Source organism: Pelophylax lessonae, assembly GCF_965119305.1.
Source record: "Pelophylax lessonae genome assembly, chromosome: 10".
NCBI lineage: Eukaryota > Metazoa > Chordata > Amphibia > Anura > Ranidae > Pelophylax > Pelophylax lessonae.
The window spans coordinates 73,125,875-73,148,226 of NC_138777.1; the positions used below are offsets into that span (position 1 = coordinate 73,125,875).

Genomic DNA, 22,352 nt, shown 5'->3' on the forward strand with positions numbered 1-22,352 from the left:
TAGCTAAATGACTGAAAGGAGGTTAGCAGAGACAGGACCATTCTGAATAATCAGCTACACAATGGCAGCCAAAAAGTATGCAGGTCATGCTGGTAGGGCTGCTGTTAGAAATCATGGGGCCCCGTACAACATCCCTGGCAGGGCCCTCCCCTGAATATATCAAGACAATATTTCACTAAAATCATTGTTAGCGGACACAAACATAACAGAGATCCTGTGTGAATTAGCCCTTTTTATTTGTTTTTTACATTTATTTGTTTTTTACATTTAAAAAATAATAAAATTTTTTTTTAAATGTTTACAATTATTTTGTTTTACAATTTTCTTAAATTACTTATATAAAAGTGCAATGTTTAAATATTATTAATTAATTATTACTATTCTTTTATTTTTTAGAATTTGTTATTTTTTACAGGACAGGGAAGCCTGCAGTGCTCTGGGAGGGGGGGTGGCACAGTGAAAGGGGGGCACACGGGGAGGAGGGATCAGATGCTGGTAGAACAGGGAGGGGGATCGGTGTTGGAGAAGCAATTACAGGAATGATGCCCTGTGTCTGTGCCTCTCCCTGCAGCAGCTGAAAGCTGACAGGAGGGGGAGAAATTGGCTTTCAGCTGCTGCAGAGAGCCACACAGGACTTCCTTCTGTAATTGTCCCTCTGCCGGACCGCACCGATTCCCTGGTGCTGTTGAGGGCCCCCCTGTGTGCCCGGGTCCCCTTCAGGAGGACTAGTGGTCCCCCCCTATCAGCGGCCCTGCATGCTGGGCTCCCTCATCTGAAATCAAAGCCTGCTCAGCAAGTCTGTGTTTCTATAAAAAAAATAATAAGAAATTAACTAAATAAAAACATTACACTTTCCACCTAAATGTTGAATACCAAGCGAAAATGTATATACAATATATAGTCCAGAGTGTATACTTTTGCTGTTATTATTATGTCATTTTATTAGTAGTGATATTATGTTCTTTACAGTGCGGTATATAGAAAACAGATATAACAGGAAATTGTATATCATGTATGCATCATAACTCAAAAATCTGAAATCATCTCAATGCTCTCTAACTCTTTCTGTTTCTCTCCATTCTGCCTTACAGTCTTCCATCATACTTTCCTGTTCTGGTATAACCTAATATCTACATCATTTATACTTCTTTGCCCATCAGCTTGTTATCTATGCTTGCCTTTCTCTATCCTCATTTACTTTAGTAAAATCTTAACAGGATTATCTGAAAAATCTAGAAAATTTTAAAAACAAAACAAAGTGTATTTCTATAAACACTTATTCTTAGATCATTTAAATGTTTAGGTTTTTTATGCCTATAAGAGAAGGAGTAACAGAGCAACCCATTCAGTTTAAAACACAAATGAAAGGCAAAATATTTGTGTATATATAAAAAATTATACATTTTCTTTTTTTTTTAATAAGTGTTCACATGATCTCTGTTCTTAGCTGCATAAGGAGCTTAGAGAACTGGGGGTGGAGAAACAGCATTACACTGATCTTCGCAGAGAATGGCTGTGTGGGAAGGGAGCAGAAGTCTGATCATTGGACACTGCTCTATATACAGCCAGAAATCTGACCTCGCTAGGAAGCATGTGCTCTCCTGCCTAGCGTGGCCAGTTTAAAATAAGAAAGCAGAAAGACCTGCTGGATCACCAGGTATTTCACACAAAGGAAGCAATACAAAGACAACATGATACAAGTACATGGTACAACAGACACATATCAGGGAATATGAAATGTTGAGCTAACACATTCTTAACCCTGGACAATGTAATTGTAGTTAAATAAAAATATCAAACACCATTGATTGTTTTTTCCCAAGGGATGTCAGTTGTCTGGCACAGTCACCTCGTTCCCATAATTGCAGGATTAATTCTACAATTGTTGTAAGAAAATGTTGTATAATGTAAGTTATAACAGCAGACAATGATTGTCCCATGTCTATGGGTAACTTAAAAACTGACCTATTTTAGACTATTTTGTGCCAAAGTCAATGAAGTTCTTCACTTTGCACAGTTTCACAGTTCCCCTCGAACTGGCAACCACAATGTCAGATTGTGTACAACTAGCTTTATTGAGTCAATTTAGGTTTAGTGTAGTCTAGACAGGAGTGAATTGGTTTGATTTAACTTAGATTCACTGTGAATCTGACTAATGTGCAGGCAGTGGGTATTTGTTGAAGCTTTCTAATTTGTTCTATGAATTAGTAAAAGGGGATGTTAGGACACCTTACTAGTCAACCTGTGCACTATTAAGGGAACCTCCTGATGAATGTCACAGAACGTGCACCCTGTCCATAATTTATGGACCTCCAGTTTGTGTTTCTGAGATCTAATAGAGGTCTATCTTTTAGTTGGTTATGTTTCTCTCAATTGTGATGTAATAGCTTAAAAAGGAGTAGGATACTTCCAGAGTTGTATAAAGTACTTGAAACCCATACTTGAGTAAAAGTAAAAGTGCTCGATCAAAAAGTGACTTGAGTAGAAGTGGAAGTGCTCAATCAAAAAGTGACTTGAGTAGAAGTACTAAAGTATTCAACATTTTTTGTACTTAAGTATTGCAAGTAGTTTTTTTAAAAAATTTTGCTACTCAAGTACTGAAAGTAAAAGTACCAGTCGTTTTGAAAAAAAAATTGCTACTCAAGTACTGAAAGTAAAAGTACAAGTACTGTGTTATGTAGTTATTAAAGAAAAAAGTCAAAGTTTGAACATCATATTGTTTTTTATTATTTCAAATGCAGCTTTATACATACAGTAGCATTTATTTTCGTATGCGCTGATAATACACATCTTTTGAGCTTCATGAAACTGCCATCTACTGTTCTGGCAGTGGTAATTTTTCTAATTGTAACGAGTAACTATGCAGCGCAAAAAAAAAATATTGGAGTAGAAGTATTGAAATCATTGAAAAAATGTAGTGAAGTAAAAGTTGAAGTAGGAGAAAAAAATTCTACTCTAGGAAAGTACAGATACCGCCTTTCGGTACTTAAGTACAGTAGTGAAGTAGTTCTACTTAGTTACTATACATCTCTGGATACTTCAATATTAGGGCAACACCTAATATGGTTTGTGAATTAGGGATGGGGGACACATACTCCAGGATAGAACATATGCTCCTCAAGTTCACTAGTAAGGAATCCAATGGTCCCCTTTACTAGTTGATTATACACTAAGTAAATATCAAATCTCAAACTAGCAAAGCACATATTATATTTGCTTTGCCAAATCATCAGTGGAGCATCTTTGCACAGACTGTCCATTATTAGTCTTAGGTTTTCTACTACCTTCCCACTATAAATGTTATGTGTATATAAACTTTTGATGAGCTGTCCTTCAGTCCACTGTGTTCAATTTCCATTTTGGCTGGTGTGTCACCAGTTTAGCGTTACTCTTTTTTTTTTGAATAGCATTCAGTATACAAACATCTGTAATTTGTCAAAACCAATTTGGTTTGGAAATGTCAGTTTTGAGTTAAAGGAAGTCTGTACTGAGAGTAATACAGGGGCTACTCTTGCTTTTCTTCCAATAAAATGCTAGTTGCCTAGCTGGCCTGCTGATCCAATGGCTTTAGTGCTTTCTCAGTCTCTGACCCAGACCAAGCAAGCTGAAAAAATTCAGAGTGAAGTCAGGATTCATTACCTGTGCATTTTCTCAGTATCATTGTCTCAGATGGTATTAAAACTAAAGGCCCAGCATGACAGCTAAATAACTGGCATTTTCAGAAGAAAAGGCAGTGATTTGGATTTGGACCAGAACAGTCCTCAAATATATATCTGCTCCTTCCTAATGTCGTTTGCAGGCAAAAATGAATCACCCACGCTGACACAGACAGTTCAGTCAAAAAGTTAATTCTATTTTAATTGTTCCTCTTTTGTCCTTATAAAGACTGAGGAAAATCCATTACAGGAAATAGTCATATATAATACGTATAAGCTAGCGATTGGAGTATCTATGTATCTATGTATCTAAGATTTTCTTCCAGGATATGACAGCCTTCTCTTTTGAGTGGAGTCTCTCTCTGGAGGCGCCATCTTGCTTCTCCGAAGGGAGGGGTGATCTAACAATCATTTTTGAGTAAAGCCCCGTACACACGCACAGATTGTTGGCCGTAAATTGTCAGCCAACGTCCGATCTGCCGATTTTCGGCTTGTTAGTATGATGCTTCCGACAACCAACTGCGAATTTTCGGTCGAAAAAAATCTGGTGTGCATGCTATAGAAATTTTTGTTGGCCAACAAAGAACGGCCGATTGTTCCTCAGTCAGTACAGATTTCGGCAGACAAAAATCAGATGAGCAAGACTGGGCATGCTCAGAGAAGAAAAAACACAGGGAAAGTCAACCATTACATGACATCACTTCTGAAGTTGGTTTTTGTTGGCCAACAAAAGTCCAGTGCAAGTCTAGAGCACATTTCAACCAACAAACAACACTGGACAAAAGGTGGCCGATCAGTTGGCCAACAATCTGTGCGTGTGTACGGGGCTTTAGGAATAAAATGCAGCGGTAACATATACTGTATATACACATAGAGTATACATCACAAACTGAGATAGGCATTTCACTTTAACCATCAATTTCAGGATTACATCCATTACAGCAGCAATGGCAGCTCCCATATTTCTCTCTATTTCCGTATTACAAATTTACTTTAACATTTGTGCTTTTAGCTTGTATTGTATCTAGGTTATCTTACCAGGTTATAAAATAATCCTATGTTCACATTGGTATAGGTGTTTATATTATTTTCTCTTATTCCATTCTTGCCCTCTTCATTTATACTTCTTAGTGTTTTCTATTTGCTAGCAGTTCTTTGTGTCTTTCTTTTCTCAGTCACTTTTCCCATATTTTCTCTTTCTATATCTGTTTCCTTTTGTTTGTGGGTCTGTCTTTCTGTGTCATTGTGTCTCTCACCCCTCTCCTATCTTCTCCTTTCTCTGTCTCTTTTCTCTTAGTTTTCTGCAGTTCCATCTCTTCTTTCATTGCTTCTCTGTATTGTACCGGGGAAGGTTGTCCATATAACTTACGAGCCCGGATGGCCTGTCTCTGATGAGTCTTCCTCCTCTGCATCCTCACGCCAGGTACTGACCCTAGGTCTGGCCTTAGACTTAAGAAGGCAGTTGGATCATGTGTCTACAATTCAAGAGATATGTGAATTATTATTTGTATTTCTTGGAGTAAATGCATTGAGCAGACACCACCAGTGATGTCATTGTCTTGGTAGATCAATAGCTCCTAAAAATCTACATTGACCATTTGGTTAAATAACCAGCTGGAGTTACTTTTTCTGATCTGAAGTTGCCTAGACTTAAACTTTTGTATAGAGTAGGGAATAGTTAAAAGCCCTGTTTTGTGTGTGCCTGATTGGGGAGATTCACCTTTACTTGGTGTCTTGCAGACACAACAGGAAGTAGGAGGAAATCTCTCCAAAGTAAAGGGAAATCTCCTCTTTCTTGGACAGATGTCCTCACTAGAAGATTTCTCCTTTATGCCTATACTGATGACAGCTGTAAAACTTTGAGTTTAGCGTTGCTTGTTGTTATGATGACTACTCACCATGATAAGCAAAGAGGATAAATCCCCCCTATCGGGAACACATAGAAAAAGGGACTTTAACACCTAAAACACTTTTTTATTCAGTTACTGCAGCTGGTGAAAATTGGATCTTCCAGTGCATGTAAAAAAAAAGGTTGTCCAATCTTCACAAGTTTTAATCCACAAAGTTATCTCTGTAGGACTTAGACTTTTGCTCCCAACTCAAAGTTCTGAATTGTGTAGGGAACAATAAAACCAACTCTAGGATCACTTTCAAACACAAATGAAGTTACCACATAATTTGATTTTCCATCTGAACAGAATGTTACTGTCGCCATTTTTGCATCTTGCCTGTTCAATAACTGGGGAGTCATTTGTTAAAGATAATCGATTCAGCACTTTTTGAATTTTCCTGAATATTTGCATGTATACTTGTCTGAACTGGTAAGAATCATGCAATTAACGTATACAGGAACTTTCAATTCATAAAGTATATGATTCTTTGCAGACTGGACAAATCTGCATGAACATACAATGTACAGGAGAATCTAAAATTTGTAGGTTCACTGATTGACTTTGTTTTAAAGTTCATTTGTGACCTGCACTAATGGATTTGTTTTAAACTCACATAGCTGCCTGTATTTAGGCCCCTTATGGCTGTAATTTAGTCCCAGTATGGTAGTACATCTTTCGTGTTTGTCATCAAACATTTTTTTACAAATTGTACACCATTTCCTTTGGTGAGATCTGACCTGTACTGTACTGCTCCTACAGGTGGACAATCTCCTGTACTCAGAATTTATTGGATGGAAGGAGAACCCAACTCTAGATAAATCCAGCCCCTTCCTGTCACGTATCTACCAGGAGGATGTTACACCCTGCTTGGACTTTGCAAAAAGGGAGGTGAGTAGAATCTGAATTCTGACCCAGAAGCAAAATCAGGCCTCTTTTTTGTTTTTACAAACAAGAATTGTATATGTGGATGGTCTTGTAAAATATGATGTAGCTAAGCTAAACAGATATAAAGAGCATTTGAATATATTATACTGACCCAGCTGACAGTGGATTAAATCCATCAATCTGCATTAGCCCTTAAAGTGATTCTAAAGGCAAATGTTTTATTTTCTTAATGCATTCTTTGCATTAAGATAAAAACCTTCTGTGCGCAGCAGCCCCCTTCAACCCCCCTAATACTTACATGAGCCTCATCTCGATCCATCGATGATGCATGAGAGCTTCGGCTGTCCAGAACTCTCCCTCCTCATTGGCTGTGACAGCAGTGGGCGCCATCGGCTCCCACTGATGTCAATCAAAGTCATGTGCCAATGAGGAGAGAGAGGGGGCAGGGCTGAGCCATGGCTCCATGTTTGAATGGACACACAGAGAAGCAGCTCGGGTTGGGTGTCCCCATAGCAAGCTGCTTGCTGTGGGGGCACCTGGCAGAAGGGAGGGGACCGGAGCATCAGAAGAGGGGATTGGGGCTGCTCTGTGCAAAACCACTGCACAGAGCAGGTAAGTATACCATGTTTGTTATTTAAAAAAAAACAAAACACAGGAACTTAATATCACTTTAGGATGTGCTAAAGAGAACATAGGGCATGATACATGTTTATGGATTAATATTGATTGAGGGACCACTGTAGCAAATGTTAGATGTTCTTTAGCACAGTTACTGCAGCTTGAAGAGTCAGGCTGGTGTTTATAATTTAAGAAACCTCGAAGCATGTACATAATTTGTTAATGGAACATTGTCCATCAAATCAAATGTTTTTTTAAAAAAGGGCTTTAAAAAGTTATGTTTTGGAATGTTTGGGAGAGCATCATCTACTCAATACAATGTTAACATTGCATAATAAAGGAAACCAGCACTGAGAGAAAAATGCTGGCTGTCATTTCTGATGTCCTGCTAAAAATCCAGCTGTCTCTTGCTTCAATGCTTTCTAAACCAAAGAAAAGAAAAAAATATGCAATATGTGAAGTCACAATGAATGAGAATGTCTTAACTGCATATATGTTCCAGGTCACTAAATGTTGGATCAGCAATGCAGCTGGACAATTACCATTTTCAGAAGTGTCAACAATGATATGCCATGCATCTTCCTATAAAAGCTTTTGCTGTTTGGACTGTTCAAGCTGATTTCAAGGTATTGCATTTTTCAGTTACATTGGTCCAGCTTGGACCCCCTGGAAGCTGAAAATCTAGTAGGAACCACTACGACAGCCATTTCATCTGGCTTTGGAGTCCTATGCCAAGAGGAACAGAAAATGGAAAGTGTTCTCTAAGTGGTTCCTGTGCAGCGTGAGCAACCTTCTGTTAATATAATTCAACAGGGCAGCCAGTTAGCACTGGACTTGGAAGCTACTAGTGCCTAATACAGTGATTTCCAGCTTCCTTGGGGATCCCACAGGTATGGCACATCCATGCTTGCATTGGTCCAAGCTGGACAAATGTAACTACGTAAAAATGTCCATATCTGGAATTAATCTTTAAATAGGTGAGATGGGGATTAGGTCCAGCAGAGGTTGGGGCTTAGATCAAGGTCTGGTAGACCAAAATCCTATGTAGTATGCACCCAGGATTCAGGAGATATTTGAAAAGTCTGGTCCCTTTCCTTTTTAAACCTTAATTTACCATTACTAAATCACATCACAAATATGTTTGACGTACCCCACCCATTTCAGTGCATGACTCCTCATATATTTGATTTGTGTCATTACCTTTCCTCGTGAAAACTCCATGCATCTGATATCTCTACAGTTAGCAGAACAGGTTCTTGCGGCAGTAGAAGACAATACATTGTCCGTGGAACCAGTCATTCAACCTGCACTTCCCGTAGTGAAAGCATCAGCTGTAGAACGTGGAGGGCCCAGGTAATTGTCTTTCTCTTGGCTAAAATCTTAAAAATTTCCCCCCAAAAATTCCAAAAACGAAGATCTGGTGTCGAGTACATTTCATTTAAATAAGCTAACGCTAACTATCCTCTTTCACTTTATTCTTTTCAGCGGGTGTCGGGTGGAGGTCTTAACGTAAGTGCGATATATAAACAAATAATAATCCACTGATGAGCTGTATTAATCAGAGAATGGCTTTTGACTTGATCTCTAATCCAGTAAATACTCAACTAATCTGCATCTTCTTTGCTTGAACTGAATAACGTACTGCAATACTGAGACAATAACACTGATGTGTGTGGTTAGGGAGTTGGCATGGTAAACTGGGTTCTACAGTACATTTTTAAGATCCCTGGATTGAACAAAATCACATTTAAGGCTCTGTGGATTTTTGAAGGCCTATAAACAACAGATGGGGGTACCAGAAAAACCATACAGTACTTTGACATTTTAAGATACAAAATAAAAAAGCTAAACACATGTGACACATTTATTTAGAGTGTTCTAATCAATGTAGATGACTAAGGACGGCCATACACTGTTCCAATCTCAGCTGGTTCCTGCTGAACCGGCCGAGATTCGAACTGTTAATGGGCAGCCTGAATGTACCATGTACGATCGCTCAACTTGGGTATAACCAGCCTGCAGGATTCTCTTGCGATTATCCCTCCTGCCGGGAGGAGACAATTGTTGATTCTCTTGTCAACACTGCCTGTGTTGATGGAGGAATCGTACTAATTTCCTTCCTGAACCCAGAGGTTGCAAGAAAGAATATGGCACTGTGTATGGCCTGCCTAACTGCAGTTTTATATTTTATAAAACTCTAGAACAAAAAGTGGAGTCATTTCGTACATTGGTCAGCAACGTCAGTGCAACCAGGTAAGGCTTCCCACAGTTATGACATTGGTATACCCAATAATCCACCAATAATCTGTGTCTGTTGGAATTTCCAACCAAAACTGATTGCACGTCTCTAAGAATCAGATGACTACTACAGGCACCTCCTGGCTGACCATTCTTGTTGGAATAATCCATAATCTTCAGCCTCGGTTCACACCAAATGCGGTGCGAATTTACAGCAAATTCGCTGCGGATTCAGCACTGCATCAAAATTGCAAGCTGTTCATGCAAACCAATTGCGGAGTGTATGTTAACGACACTCCGAAATCGGTTTGCAAAACGCAGTTTGATTTGCAGAATGTGAACACCCATGCGATCCAATTTTGGTGCGGACAAAACAAGGGTCCTGCATGAGTTTGCTGCGAATACGGTGTGATTTGAGGCATAGAAATCCATGGCTCAAATCCCACCCCAAAGATACTGCATGTAATTCGCACAGGAATGTTTATTAGATTCCTGTGCGAATTACATGCAGTGTCCCGCTCCGCATTAGTGTGAACCCAGGCTAAATGTATTTTCCTTGACAATTGCTATTCTTTTCTTCAGATAAGGCTGATGCTAGGGTTGTCTGCTTAAAGATTAAATGCACACTTGGCCAAAACAAACTTGTATTTTTACATTACGTTCAAAACCATGCATAGCTGTAAAAACCTGCAAGTGTCTGGTTGGTGGCTGTGTGTACAACATTTAGACATACTCTTTAGCTTTGTTATTTAAGCCCCAGTGTTTAATATGTTTTAACACTGTTTTATATAGGTGTTTTACAACACAACAGCCCATTCATACTGATCCGACTTGGACCGCGACTTGGTCAGCCTGACAAGTCGTGGTCCGTCGCGTCCCATAGTGTAGTACAGGACCGGTTCTAATAGGAGCGACACAAGTCGCTCCGACTTAGAAAAAGGGTCTTGTACTACTTCGGGGCGACCTGGAGGCGACTTGCATAGACATTAATTTTATAAAGTCCGTGCAAGTCGCGCCGAAGTTGCGCTGCACGCGACTTCACAGGTCGCCCCGAAGTCGGATCCGACATAGTGTGAACGGAGTCTAGGCTAGGCTCACAGCTTTGCAATTTCGTTTTCATGCTTTTTCTAACACTTTTTTCAATATTCATTGATGTGTTGCATTGACCCGCTTTTTTAGTTTTCATACATCATGTGTTTTTCATGTTGTCCAATAAAGAACTATTTATGCTTGTTACCAGGGTTTGAAAATGCATGCAAAATGCATCTTACTTATTTTGTTATGTGTTGTTATTAACGTCTATGACCCCAAAATGTATAAAAGTGGACAAAAAAACAGACCTGAAATATTTCGAAAATCGGCAGCAGTGTGTTTTTGCATGTTCCCATGCGTATGTTAAAATGCTAATTTGTGAAAAGGGTCTAAGAATTCGTAGAAGTCTTAAAACAAAGAAAGCTGGTGTGTGTGTGTGTTTTTTTTTTTTTAAATTTTGTAGAGGAAATATTTTGTTATTGCCCATAGTGACCAACCAAATTATTGGTGTCATGCTCCAGCGTCTCTTTATTGGTTACTATGCATGCCTTGATTTTCTTGATATCTCTGTATAGCAGATTAACAAAAGACCTTTAAAACTTTTTTTTTTTTTTGTATATAAAAAACAGTTACAAAAAGATGATGACTGTAACCCTGATAAAAAGTTAACAAATGCAACTCTGCTCATCCATGGACAGATAGGCAGATGAGAAGTGGAAGGTCTGTGCCTGTGTATTAAGGGATTGGCAGTTTTGGCCCTTCAAAGCAGAACCTGGTTCTTGTAGTTAGCATGTCCATATCTGGTTGTGTGAGTGCAAAACACAAAGAGGTTGATTTACTAAAACTGGAGAGTGTAAATTCTAGTGTAGATATGTATGGTAGCCAATCAGCTTTTTTTTTTTGTTATTTAAACTTTATTTGGTTTTTCCATATATAAAACAAGAAGGAGTTACAGTTCACATAGAGAAAAATTCATATTAGAAAAGTTGCACATATTTATCCCCTCGTCCTATCTGTTCTCTATTTCCCTCCTCCACCCTCCCGTCCCCTAATTGCGCCACCCACTCTTCTACATCTTCTCAGTCTCCTGTCCCTCCTCCCCGTCTTCTTTTTTCAGCATATTTCTTGGTTTCCTTAAATTGTATCCATCTACTCCATATACTGGCAAATCTTTCTGCCTGATCCTCTTCCTACTTAAGAATTCCATATATATATATATATATATATACACACATATATATATATATATATATATATATATATATATATATATATATATATATTTTTTTTTTTTTTTTTATTTATTTATTTATTTTTTCAATCCTTTTAAACCATTCTTCCATTCTTTGATTTTGGGTTTTTGTGGGTCCTGACCTTTTCTTGGTATAAATCCTTTTGCTGCATTTAGTAAATGTGGTACTACAGTACATTTATATTGTTTTTTTGGTGTTATCTGTATTATGAAATAAGCAGTACCATGGATCGTCCAGAATCTCCATTCCCATTATATAATGCTGTACCTCTTGCCAATATTCCCGATGCCAATATTGCCAATATTCTTCGTACATTCCCACCACAGATTTGCCATGGTGCCTTTTTGATTACATGCCCTCCAACATAGGGGGACTTATCTAGTTTATATTTTTGCACCTTGTCCAGTGTGATGTACCATCTTGCATTTATAATTCGTTTCTGTCATGCTTATATCCACTGCCAGTTCGTGTACAGCTCTTATTACTGTATTCACTTGTTGTTCTGTTAAACATGTCCCTAGCCCCTTTTCCCATTTTTCGAAGAATGGGGGTATTTTTGGTTCTTCCGACCTTGTGAGTTTTCTATATATCCGGGATATTTTATGTTTAATTCTTATCTGTGAATTACACCGTTTTTCTATTGGATTCATATTCTCCTCGGATCTAATTGGTTGCGGTAATGATGCTACGAAATGTTTTAGTTGTAAATACCTCCATTCATCTAATAATAGCAACTAATTGTTGTGTTTCAATTCCTGATATGTACAAATTTTCCCCTTTTTTTATCATTTATTTTAATTGTACATATTGAATCCATTTCCCAAAATGTGCCCTGTTTCAGGGTAAAAAAAACATTGTTCCCCTCTAGTGAAATGAATGGTGAATTATATTCCCATTCACTTGTCTGTAAATCATATCCCAAACCTTAAATACAATTCTAGTCATTCCGTGTGTGTTTTTACCAAACATTCTATATTTTTGAGGTATCCAAATGTTTTTGTTTAATTGTGTTCCACTTAGTGTATTTTCAATCCTTACCCAACTTTTATCACTTTTTGTATTGGACCATTCTATCATTCTTGTTAATATTATAGCATTATAATATCGTTCAATATCTGGTACTGATAATCCACCCTCTGCTTTACTTTTACTTTAAACCAAATCTGCACTCTAGGCTTCTTCTTTTGACAAAAAATGTAATATCATTGTCCCTATTATTTGAAAGAATTTTTGAGGTAAGGCAATTGGTAACATCTGAAACTTGTACAGTATTTTTGGGTGTATTACCATCTTTATCATGTTTATGCATCGCACCAACGATAAGGGTCTTCTTGATATTTTTTTTATTTCTGTTTTAATCTAATTTAACAAAGGAATGTAATTTACCTGGTATAGGTTCCCTAGGGACAGTGTTCATTTTATCCCAAGGTATTTTAGTCTTTTTTCCCCCCATGTAAAAGGAAATTCCTTCTGTAATGCTAGCTCTTCTTCTTTAGTCAGGTTTATATTCAAGATTACTGATGTTACAGGGTTAATCTTTAAATTTGGAAGTTCTCCATATATTTTCAGTTCCTTTATTCAATTTGGAAGCGTAGTTCTGGGGTTAGATATGTAAAACAGGACATCATCAGCGTAAGCCGCAACTTGTGTTCTTCATCTCCTATTATCACCCCCATATGTCCAAACTATTTTGTACAGTGGCCAGGAGTGGCTCCAGCGACAATACATATAATAAAGGTGATAATGGACATCCCTGTCTTGTTCCATTGAACATCTCAAAGGGTGACGATATGTTCCCATTCACTTTTACTGATGCTTTGGGGTGGTTATTTAAGATTTTGATCCTCAGCCATTTTAGCACCTATTCCCAGATGTTCAACTCTGTCCATCATGAATCTCCAATCCACCCTGTCCAAAGCCTTTTCTGCATTTATTGACAGGAATATAGTTGGGGATCTGGAACTCTTTATTTTGTGCAATAATAGTAGTGTTCTTACACCGTTGTCTTTGCCTTCCCTGCCTGGAATAAAACCAGTCTAATCTGTATGGATCTGTCTGGGCATTACTTCTTTTAATCTTGTGGCTAGGATTTTTGCATATAACTTTGTACCGGTATTTAACAACGCTATGTGTCTATAATTTGAACACAGAGTTGCGTCCTTCCCTTCTTTAGGTATAATTGTGATATAGGTCTGCAGTGATTTTTTCTTCATCTCCTCTCCCTCTCCTAGTTTGTTCATATATGAACACATTTTTGGTATCAATTGTTCCTCAAATTTTTTATAATATCGCATTGTGAATCAGTCTGGTCCTGGGCTCTTTCCTGTCGCTGTACTTTTTATTGCTGCCCGGATCTCTTCTTGTGTTATTGGTTCCTCCAGCTCTAGCAATTTTTTGATGCTATTTTGTTATCTTGTATTTTTTTTTTTTTTAAACTCTTTATCTTGTCATTCCTTTGGCCTCACCGAGTATAGCGTACTGCAATAACTAAGGAAAACTTTGGCAATATCTAATGTTGTATATGCTGTTTCCCCTTTACTATTTTTAAATATTTGATGTAATTTATTGATTTTTTGTTTTTTAGTATTCTTGTTAGGTGTTTCCCTGACTTGTTCTGCCATTGCTACCTATCTTTGGCCGTTGTATTAAATACATGTCTAGTCACTTCATTAGATCCTTTAATTTATCTCTTTTCATTACTAAAGCCTGTTGTATCTCCAGGTCTATTTGTTTTTTTTTTTTGTGTATCTGTTCCAATTTTTGTATTTCTTTCAAAAACCTTTCCATATTTTCTTCTTTTTTTTTTAACTACTGGATATCAATATGCCCCTTATATAGGCCTTGTGTGCCTCCCAGACTGTGGCTTATGATACTCCAGGGGTCTTATTTAACAGGAAATATTGTTCTAGTTCTTCTTTTATTTTATCTATTACTTCTATCTCCTGTATCAGGTCTTCATTTAACCTCCAGGTGCATGTCCTAGACTGAGTACCTGTAAATTTAAGCTTTGCTATTACTGGCGCATGGTCTGATATTGACGTTATTTCTATGAATGTTTTTTCTACAGAGTCTAACAATCTATGTTCCACCATGATGTAATCTATCCTTGAGTACGTCCCATGCACAGGGGAGTAGAATGAATAGTCCCCTGCCCAAAGGTGTTGGGCCTGCCATACATCTACCTGTTGACATTGGTGTAATTTCTTCTTCACTGACCTTAATTGGGAGTTCCCAGTCCCCAGTGCACTTCTAGGGTGATGCTCTCCCTACCGCCTTCTGGGGGCCCACTCCCTCTATCTTTGGGGAGAGGGTCCAGAGTCAGTCAGGTTTCCAGGTTTGCCATCCTTTCTTCCTTGTGTCCATCCCTCCCACCCATCTCCTCGCCCTCTCCCGGTTTAGTAAAGTCCCTTCAATTGTTTTCTTCACTTTTTGCTTGTCCAGTCCTCTATTCTAACTTAAGTTTTAATTTCTTTTCCTAGCCACTGATCTTCTTCCCGTGTAGTTCTTTCAGTCCTGGGGGCTTTCCAACCCAGTATATTTATTATATGAATGCCTAGCTTTTTACAGAAGACTGAAATTCCTCCAGGAATCTCAGTTTTGCTGTGCATCCATCCTTCCAGCCTATAAAACATGAAGGGAACACCCAATTGTACCGAATGTCATGACTTTTCATCAGCTCCAAGAGGGGTTTCAGATTTCTCCTTCTTCCTAATGTCTTCTGTGATAAATCTTCAAAACTCTGAAGGTTTTCACCTTCATATTTTATTGGTGCCTTTCCTTTCATACTTTCCCAAATTGCTGCTTTTGCTTCATAATTGTGAAATCTTATATTTAATTCTCTTGGGGTTTCTGCTGGTATTCCATTTGGTCTTCTGATCCTGTGTACTCTTTCAGTCTTTATCTGATCTGTCTCTTCTATTCTTAGTAATGGGTTGAACATTTTCCCCATTTTTCCTATTAGATCCTCTCCATGTGTCTGTTCTGGTCGACCACGTATTCTCAGATTTTTCCTTCTGTTCCGGTTTTCCTGATCTTCTAATTTGTATGCCTTTTAATTCATTTATTAGTTGTGTTTGGCCCTCCAATCTCTTTTCCATATCTTCTACTCTCAAAAGAATATGTCCCAGATCGCTATGTATTGTTGCCATCTCCGTTTTTAAGGAGTTTTCCAATGCTGCAAACATGGCCGCCATTTCTATTTTTGTTGGCAGTTCGGCATTCATATTTTGTTCTTCCTTCTGACCCATCTCTGAGTCACTTTCCAGATCTTGTTCCATCTTTGACTGACTCAGAGTTTTCATATTTATTGTTGTTCTATTTTGCCTGTTCTTGTCCTTTGCCGCCTGTTTCTCTGAGCTTCCTTCTTGGGACATATACTTTTTAATTGTTCCTGGACTTTAGCTTATTTTGGAAGACTTTGTGATCGCCTCTCCTCTTGTGGATTTCCCTTTCATATTTATGGGTCTCTCTTTCTATTTTCTTCATCCACTCCTCTTCCTTGTTTACAGCCCCTTATGGTGTTTCCTTTGTAGCTATCCACGTATATTATATATATGCGGCACCAAGTTGGAATAGTCCGTAATAGTATGTTAGCAAGTTGCATGCAAATTAATGGCAGTGGCTGTCATTCATAAAAAAAAGCTCTTCCGGTTGCCGTTGGGTGTTTCCAATCACCCTCGGCCTTTCCTGAGCCCCAGCCGTGTCCCCGAGCTCTTCCGGTCGCCATTGGGTGTTTCCGATCACCCTCTGGCTTTTCTGAGCCCCGGCCGTGTCCCCGATCTCAGCCATCGACGCCGCCTCCTGTGAGCCTTCTGACCCCGTCTGACGCCGCTTCCTCCTTAGTCAGGTCTGGGTCCTGTCTGCTTGGCTCTCCACTTCCCAGCAGCGAGGAGTCCTCTCCCACCTAATACAGCAAAGGATAGTCTGGGATGGCTTCTTCTGGAGCTCCTAGCTCTGTCTCCTTCCTGGCACCATCTGCAGGCTCCTCTCCCTCTTGAAACCAGCCAATCAGCTTCAAACTATAGCTTGTTCAGTTAAGCTTTGACACAAAAACTTGAAAGCTGAAAGCCAGATTTTGCACTCTCCAGTTTTAGTAAATCAACCCTGAAGTGTCAAACACAGACAGTTTGTTCCTTCTTTTCCAGACTCTATCAAACTTAGACAACTTAGACTAGCCATAAACTATTAGAATATTGGGGTCAAATCGACATTTGTTTTCAACCACAGTGATGAGAAAGTATGAAGGAACAGGATTGAAAAATTTTCCCCAAATGAACAGTGAATGTGATCTTCATTTAATACTTATGCGTTTTCCTTTTTAGGACTGAGCTCAATGGACAAATTACTTTTTTTACCAACAAAGTTTAGTATGCAAATGCTTTGATGGAAGTCACAAATATTCTCACTAAAACACCTTTTTGTGTTCCTTATAGCAACCCTACTTATTTCAGCTTTGAACAAAAGGAGCATCCTAAATAGTTAGCTAATATTTGCTCATTATGTACTTTTTATAGAAAATGTGCCCTCAGTGGTCTTTCACGTTCATGTCGCCATCGTATTAAGCTGGGGGATTCTGGGAATTATTACTTCATCTCACCATCCTGTAGAGCCAGGGTAAGTTTTACTTATGTATGTGTTGATCTCCTTTGGCTTCACATCATTTTATGTAATTTCACCTAAAGGACAAGATTTTTAAAGTAAAGCCTTCGTCAACAGGACACAGTAAGGGAAGATCCTAAATCAGGGGTGCTGAACCCATGGCCTACAGAGCCCTCTGATGTGGCCCATGATCTGAAACCAGGGAAACGCATGCCCAAGCTCTGGGGTGGTGAGTCAGCAAGCCCAGATTGCGATCAGCACATTGCCCACCCATGATCCCAGAGCATCGGAGTGCATGGTGCCAGCAGCGGAGGAAGCAGATGTCCTTGGAGAGAGCAAGAGCCACTTAAACTGATGCTTATCTGTAACACTGGCTCCTGTTCCAGATGGAGTAATAGCAAGTGCACTTCGCCTGGGACCTTTCTAGCAACCTGTAGAGCAATGCCAGCAGAAGCTGGAAGAGGAATGGGTCAGTGTATTAAACATCACTTACACTGCACATTTGCAATGTGCGTATTAAAAAGGGGTTATTAGGCTGCTTTCACACTAATCCTTGGGTGCAGTAAAATGCATCTGCAGCTTTCTGTGGGTTAGCTGCACTGTGCCAGAGACTTCTATGTTATCTGGCTGGATTGATGTGCAAAATGCACACTAAAACTTTGGAAATGCAGAAGTTTTGGTGTGCTTTCAAAAAGTGCACCACACCTGCAATATGTAATAGAAGTTTATGGCAAAGTACAGCTAAACTGCAAGAAAGTCGCAGTTGCACTGCGCTGCACCCGAGTTATGGGTAAAACTGCAGCGCATCAATGTGAAAGTAGCCTTATAGGGGGATTGGGACAATAAGGGCTTGTTTATATTTGCTATTTGGGGGGCAGCGAAACCCTATTGTGGCCCTCAAACCGGTTACCACTCACTAAATCACTTAAGTGGCCCTTGCTTTTCAAAAGGTTGTGCACCCCTGGCCTAAATGGTACAGCTCTTATTGAGAAGGGAGGCAAGGAGAAATTTGCCAATAGGGATAGCTGTTTGGATGGCAAATGTCAAAGGTGGGATTTGTTCTCACTTTGGGAACATTTCTACAAGCTCATCTGTCTAGTCTCTTGGACAGTGAATAAAGTGAAATCTCCTCAGTGGGACACAGACATAAAAAAACACCTACTATACAGGAAAAAGGAGTGCCACACCAAAGGTCCAAAGCAATGTTTTATTCATTAGAAAGAAAGCTAACAGATGTTAGGGGTTCAGACCCACTCATTTAATTAAAGCTTGGGTTTTATATAAACTCTAAGCCTGCATTCACACTTGGGCAGAGCATATTCCTGGGGATTTTAAAGCATATTTTCAGTTGTTTTAAAAGTGATGTATAAGCTTTGTACAAGTATTTTTGCACATGGATCAAGCTTCAGGCATTTGTTTCCTTGGCTGGGCAAGGAGAAGATAATGGTTCTAAAGAAGGAGAGGAGTTCTGAGTTTTAGTTTAGGTTATAGAGTGTAGGGCAATTGAGCATACAGGTTTGAATAAGGACAATTAGAAAGAATGGGCTTCTACATGTTTTTAGTGTAGTCAGACGTAAGGAAGCAAGCTGAAAAACGCTCAAGTGTTAATTGGAGCTAAATGTGGACTGGACTGCATTGGCTGAAAGTGGCAGAAATTTAGAGTTTATACAATATGAAAGTCCTTATGAAGGGTGAGTGTCCGAAACCCTGAAGCATATTATTTTTATTACTATACAGGATTTATATAGCACCAACAGTTTGTGCAGTGCTTTACAATGTGAGGACAGACAGTACATTTACAATACAATTCAATACAGGAGGAATCAGAGGGCCCTGCTCGTTAGAGCTTACAATCTTGGCTTTCTTTCTACTGATCATTTGATAAAACATTGCTTTGGATTCTCAGACCTTTGGTGTGTTACTCCTGTTTCCTGTGTAGTTGGAAGTGTCTGAAGACCCCCTCTCCTTTTGAGGTTATTTTCTGATATTTAAAAGCAGCCTAACTGAAGCAAGTTAGTATGATCAGCAAGATGGTCTTTGACAACACCGGTAATACCAGTAATAAGAGCCGGTTCACACTGGGGCGACTTGTCAGGCGACCTGGTCGCCTGACAAGTCGCCGTGGGTCGCTTGCCATAGATTAGCACAGGACCCGTTCTAATAGGAGCGACACAAGTCGCTCCGACTTAGAAAAAGGGTCCTGTACTACTTTGGGGCGACCTGGAGCGACCTGCATTGACTTCAATGATATGAAGTCTGTGCATGCCGCTCCGAGGTCGCGGTGCGTGCTGTGCACCGCGACTTCACAGGTCGCCCCGGCAAGTCGGATCGCTCCTATGTGAACCGGCTCTAAAAGCTCTGTTGCCTTTCGTTGTAACAATCAGAGTTTCTAAACCTTTCCAGTTCTATATCCCCATCTTTTTATGTGTCTAGAAAGCAAGTATCTGTGTTGGTCATAGGAAGGAAACTTTGAGTTTCTTTTGTTTTTTCCTTTTTTTTTAAATGTTTTATTTAATAAAAAGCCAGTTGCCAAAACAATCAAAATACAGGGAAAGAAAAAGAAACATCCATGGGTACAAGTACATCTTCCAGTATAAGACAGGCATACCGTAAATACAATTCAGCAGCCTGAAGAAAGCAATAAATAGGCAATACATAAAGCATGTAGTCAAATAATTGTGCAGAACCTTACATTCCAAGCCCAAGAATGGGAATATTATGAAAAGGGTGGGGTACTTCAAGATTCTTTTATGCAGTTGTGTAATACATTGAATATACAGGTAGCATCATAATGCAAAATTTTTTTCTAAATATATAGCATACTTGCTTGTTTCAGTCTTTACTTGACTTCCCTCTCTCTTCCTAGATAACAGCTGTGTGCAATTTCTTCACTTACATTCGCTATATACAGCAAGGTCTGGTGCGCCAGGACAGTAAGTATCCTTGTGTCCAGTAAGCTTTTTAAAACCTTGTTAATGTGGGCCAAATACTGTACATTACATAAATACCTACATGTAATATCCTCCCCTCTATACAATTGAAGTAGTATAGTTCCACATTCTGGATGCTAGACAAGATACTAGATTCCATTCTGGTGAACTAAGGTCAGGAGTCTTCATAAAAGGATCCATTATTGTGTTCCTAGCTAGTTGTTACATTCAATGATCCTATATTCCTTAAGTAAAATTGACTGGTATCTATACCTTTAACAGAAAGAGACCCTTTGGGGTAGATGTGGTAGGGACAGAAGGATATAAATAAACAAAGACATTTCCTAGCTCAACTTACCAAAGAGCCTGCAACCAACCAAATTGACCTGTCCAGCTGTATGCGTTAAAAACAGGGGTTTAGTTGCACACATTTGCAAACACATGCGTGCGCTACAGAGCCCTTGCAAGGCACCCTATTTTCTGTGGACCTAAACTCTAATTTCTATGAGTCTCCAACAATGGAAGCACATGCATTTAGATGGACAGGTGTAGGGCAGATAAACCTGGAGGGAGCCTACCCCTCCTTAAAGGAACAGGGGCACACTGAACACCCAGCCCATAGCAACTGTAACTAGATTACAGGTGGGACAGTAACCACCTTTGCTGCCATAGTGCTATGGGCTGGGAGTTCAGTGTACCCTATACTGGTGGCAGGCTGGTCGGTAAGTTTAGCTTGGAAATTTCTTTCATGTTTTATATGTGTTGCCTTTCCAATGCTCCTTGCTGCAGTGACCAGTTACAGGTGGGGGCAGTAACCACTTGTTTGTAGAGACAGAAGGCCAGGGCCGGACTGGCCTATCGGGATACCGGGAAACTTCCCGGTGGGCCGCCGGCGCCGGCTGCTACCGCCGCTTTAAGATGGGGCCGGCGCCGGCCGCTACCGCCGCTTTAAGATGGGGCCGGCGCCGGCCGCTACCGCCGCTTTAAGATGCCGGCCGCTACCGCCGCTTTAAGATGGGGCCGGCGCCGGCCGCTACCGCCGCTTTAAGATGCCGGCCGCTACCGCCGCTTTAAGAGGGGGCCGGTGCCGGCCGCTACCGCAGCTTTAAGATGGGCAAGCTCCAGCGACGGATCTTCTCCTACGCCAGCCAGCCGATGTGAGCGTCACACGTCACATCCGGCAGGCGGCGGCGGAGGCGGGGGTGGATCATCATCATTCATCACCTGCATCGCTGAATGATGGCGCCTATCCCTCCCCTAGCAGCAGCAATGCGTCATCATCATCATCATCGCAGGACAGTGTGAGGCGGAGCAGCAGAACCTGAGCTGCCACATGTAAACAGTGCCAGTGTGCCACATGTAAACAGCCATCAGCCAGGTAAGAGTAAATGCCTGGGGCGGGGGGCTAATACAATGCTGACCCCCTAATACAGCTGACCACCCTAATACTGCTGACCCCCTAATACTGCTGACCACCCTAATACTGCTGACCACCCTAATACAATGCTGAGCCCCTAATACTGCTGACCCCCTAATACTGCTGACCCCCTAATACTGCTGACCCCATAATACTGCTGACCACCCTAATACAATGCTGACCCCCTAATACTGCTGACCACCCTAATACTGCTGACCACCCTAATACAATGTTGACCCCCCTAATACTGCTGACCACCCTAATACTGCTGACCACCCTAATACAATGCTGAGCCCCTAATACTGCTGACCCCCTAATACTGCTGACCACCCTAATACAATGCTGACCCCCTAATACTGCTGACCACCCTAATACTGCTGACCACCCTAATACAATGCTGACCCCCTAATACAGCTGCCCCCCCTAATACTGCTGACCCCCCTAATACTGCTGACCCCCCTAATACTGCTGAACCCCTAATACAGCTGACCACCCTAATACAATGCTGACCCCCTAATATACTGCTGACCCCCTAATATACTGCTGACCCCCTAATACAATGCTGACCCCCTAATACAATGCTGACCCCCTAATACTGCTGACCCCCTAATACAATGCTGACCTCCTAATACTGCTGAACCCCTAATACTGCTGACCACCCTAATACAATGCTGACCCCCTAATACTGCTGACCACCCTAATACTGCTGACCACCCTAATACAGCTGACCCCCCTAATACTGCTGACCCCCCTAATACTGCTGACCCCCCTAATACTGCTGACCTCCCTAATACTGCTGACCTCCCTAATACTGCTGACCCCCCTAATACTGC

The 22,352-nt window shown here is 40.3% G+C and overlaps 1 protein-coding gene across 3 annotated transcripts in view; it reads left to right on the forward strand.

The window, feature by feature from the left end:
• Positions 1-22,352, forward strand: part of RAB3IL1 (RAB3A interacting protein like 1) — a 59,315-nt gene that overhangs the window by 30,521 nt on the left and 6,442 nt on the right. Inside the window, exons 7-12 of one of the 3 annotated variants that reach the window (XM_082270658.1) lie at positions 4,954-5,079; positions 6,308-6,436; positions 8,292-8,404; positions 8,537-8,560; positions 17,088-17,187; positions 20,039-20,105. In XM_082270658.1, coding sequence (XP_082126784.1) covers positions 4,954-5,079; positions 6,308-6,436; positions 8,292-8,404; positions 8,537-8,560; positions 17,088-17,187; positions 20,039-20,105 — 559 coding nt within the window. The remainder of the gene's footprint in view (positions 1-4,953; positions 5,080-6,307; positions 6,437-8,291; positions 8,405-8,536; positions 8,561-17,087; positions 17,188-20,038; positions 20,106-22,352) is intronic. The other 2 variants (XM_082270657.1, XM_082270659.1) reach the window with 2 other exon arrangements.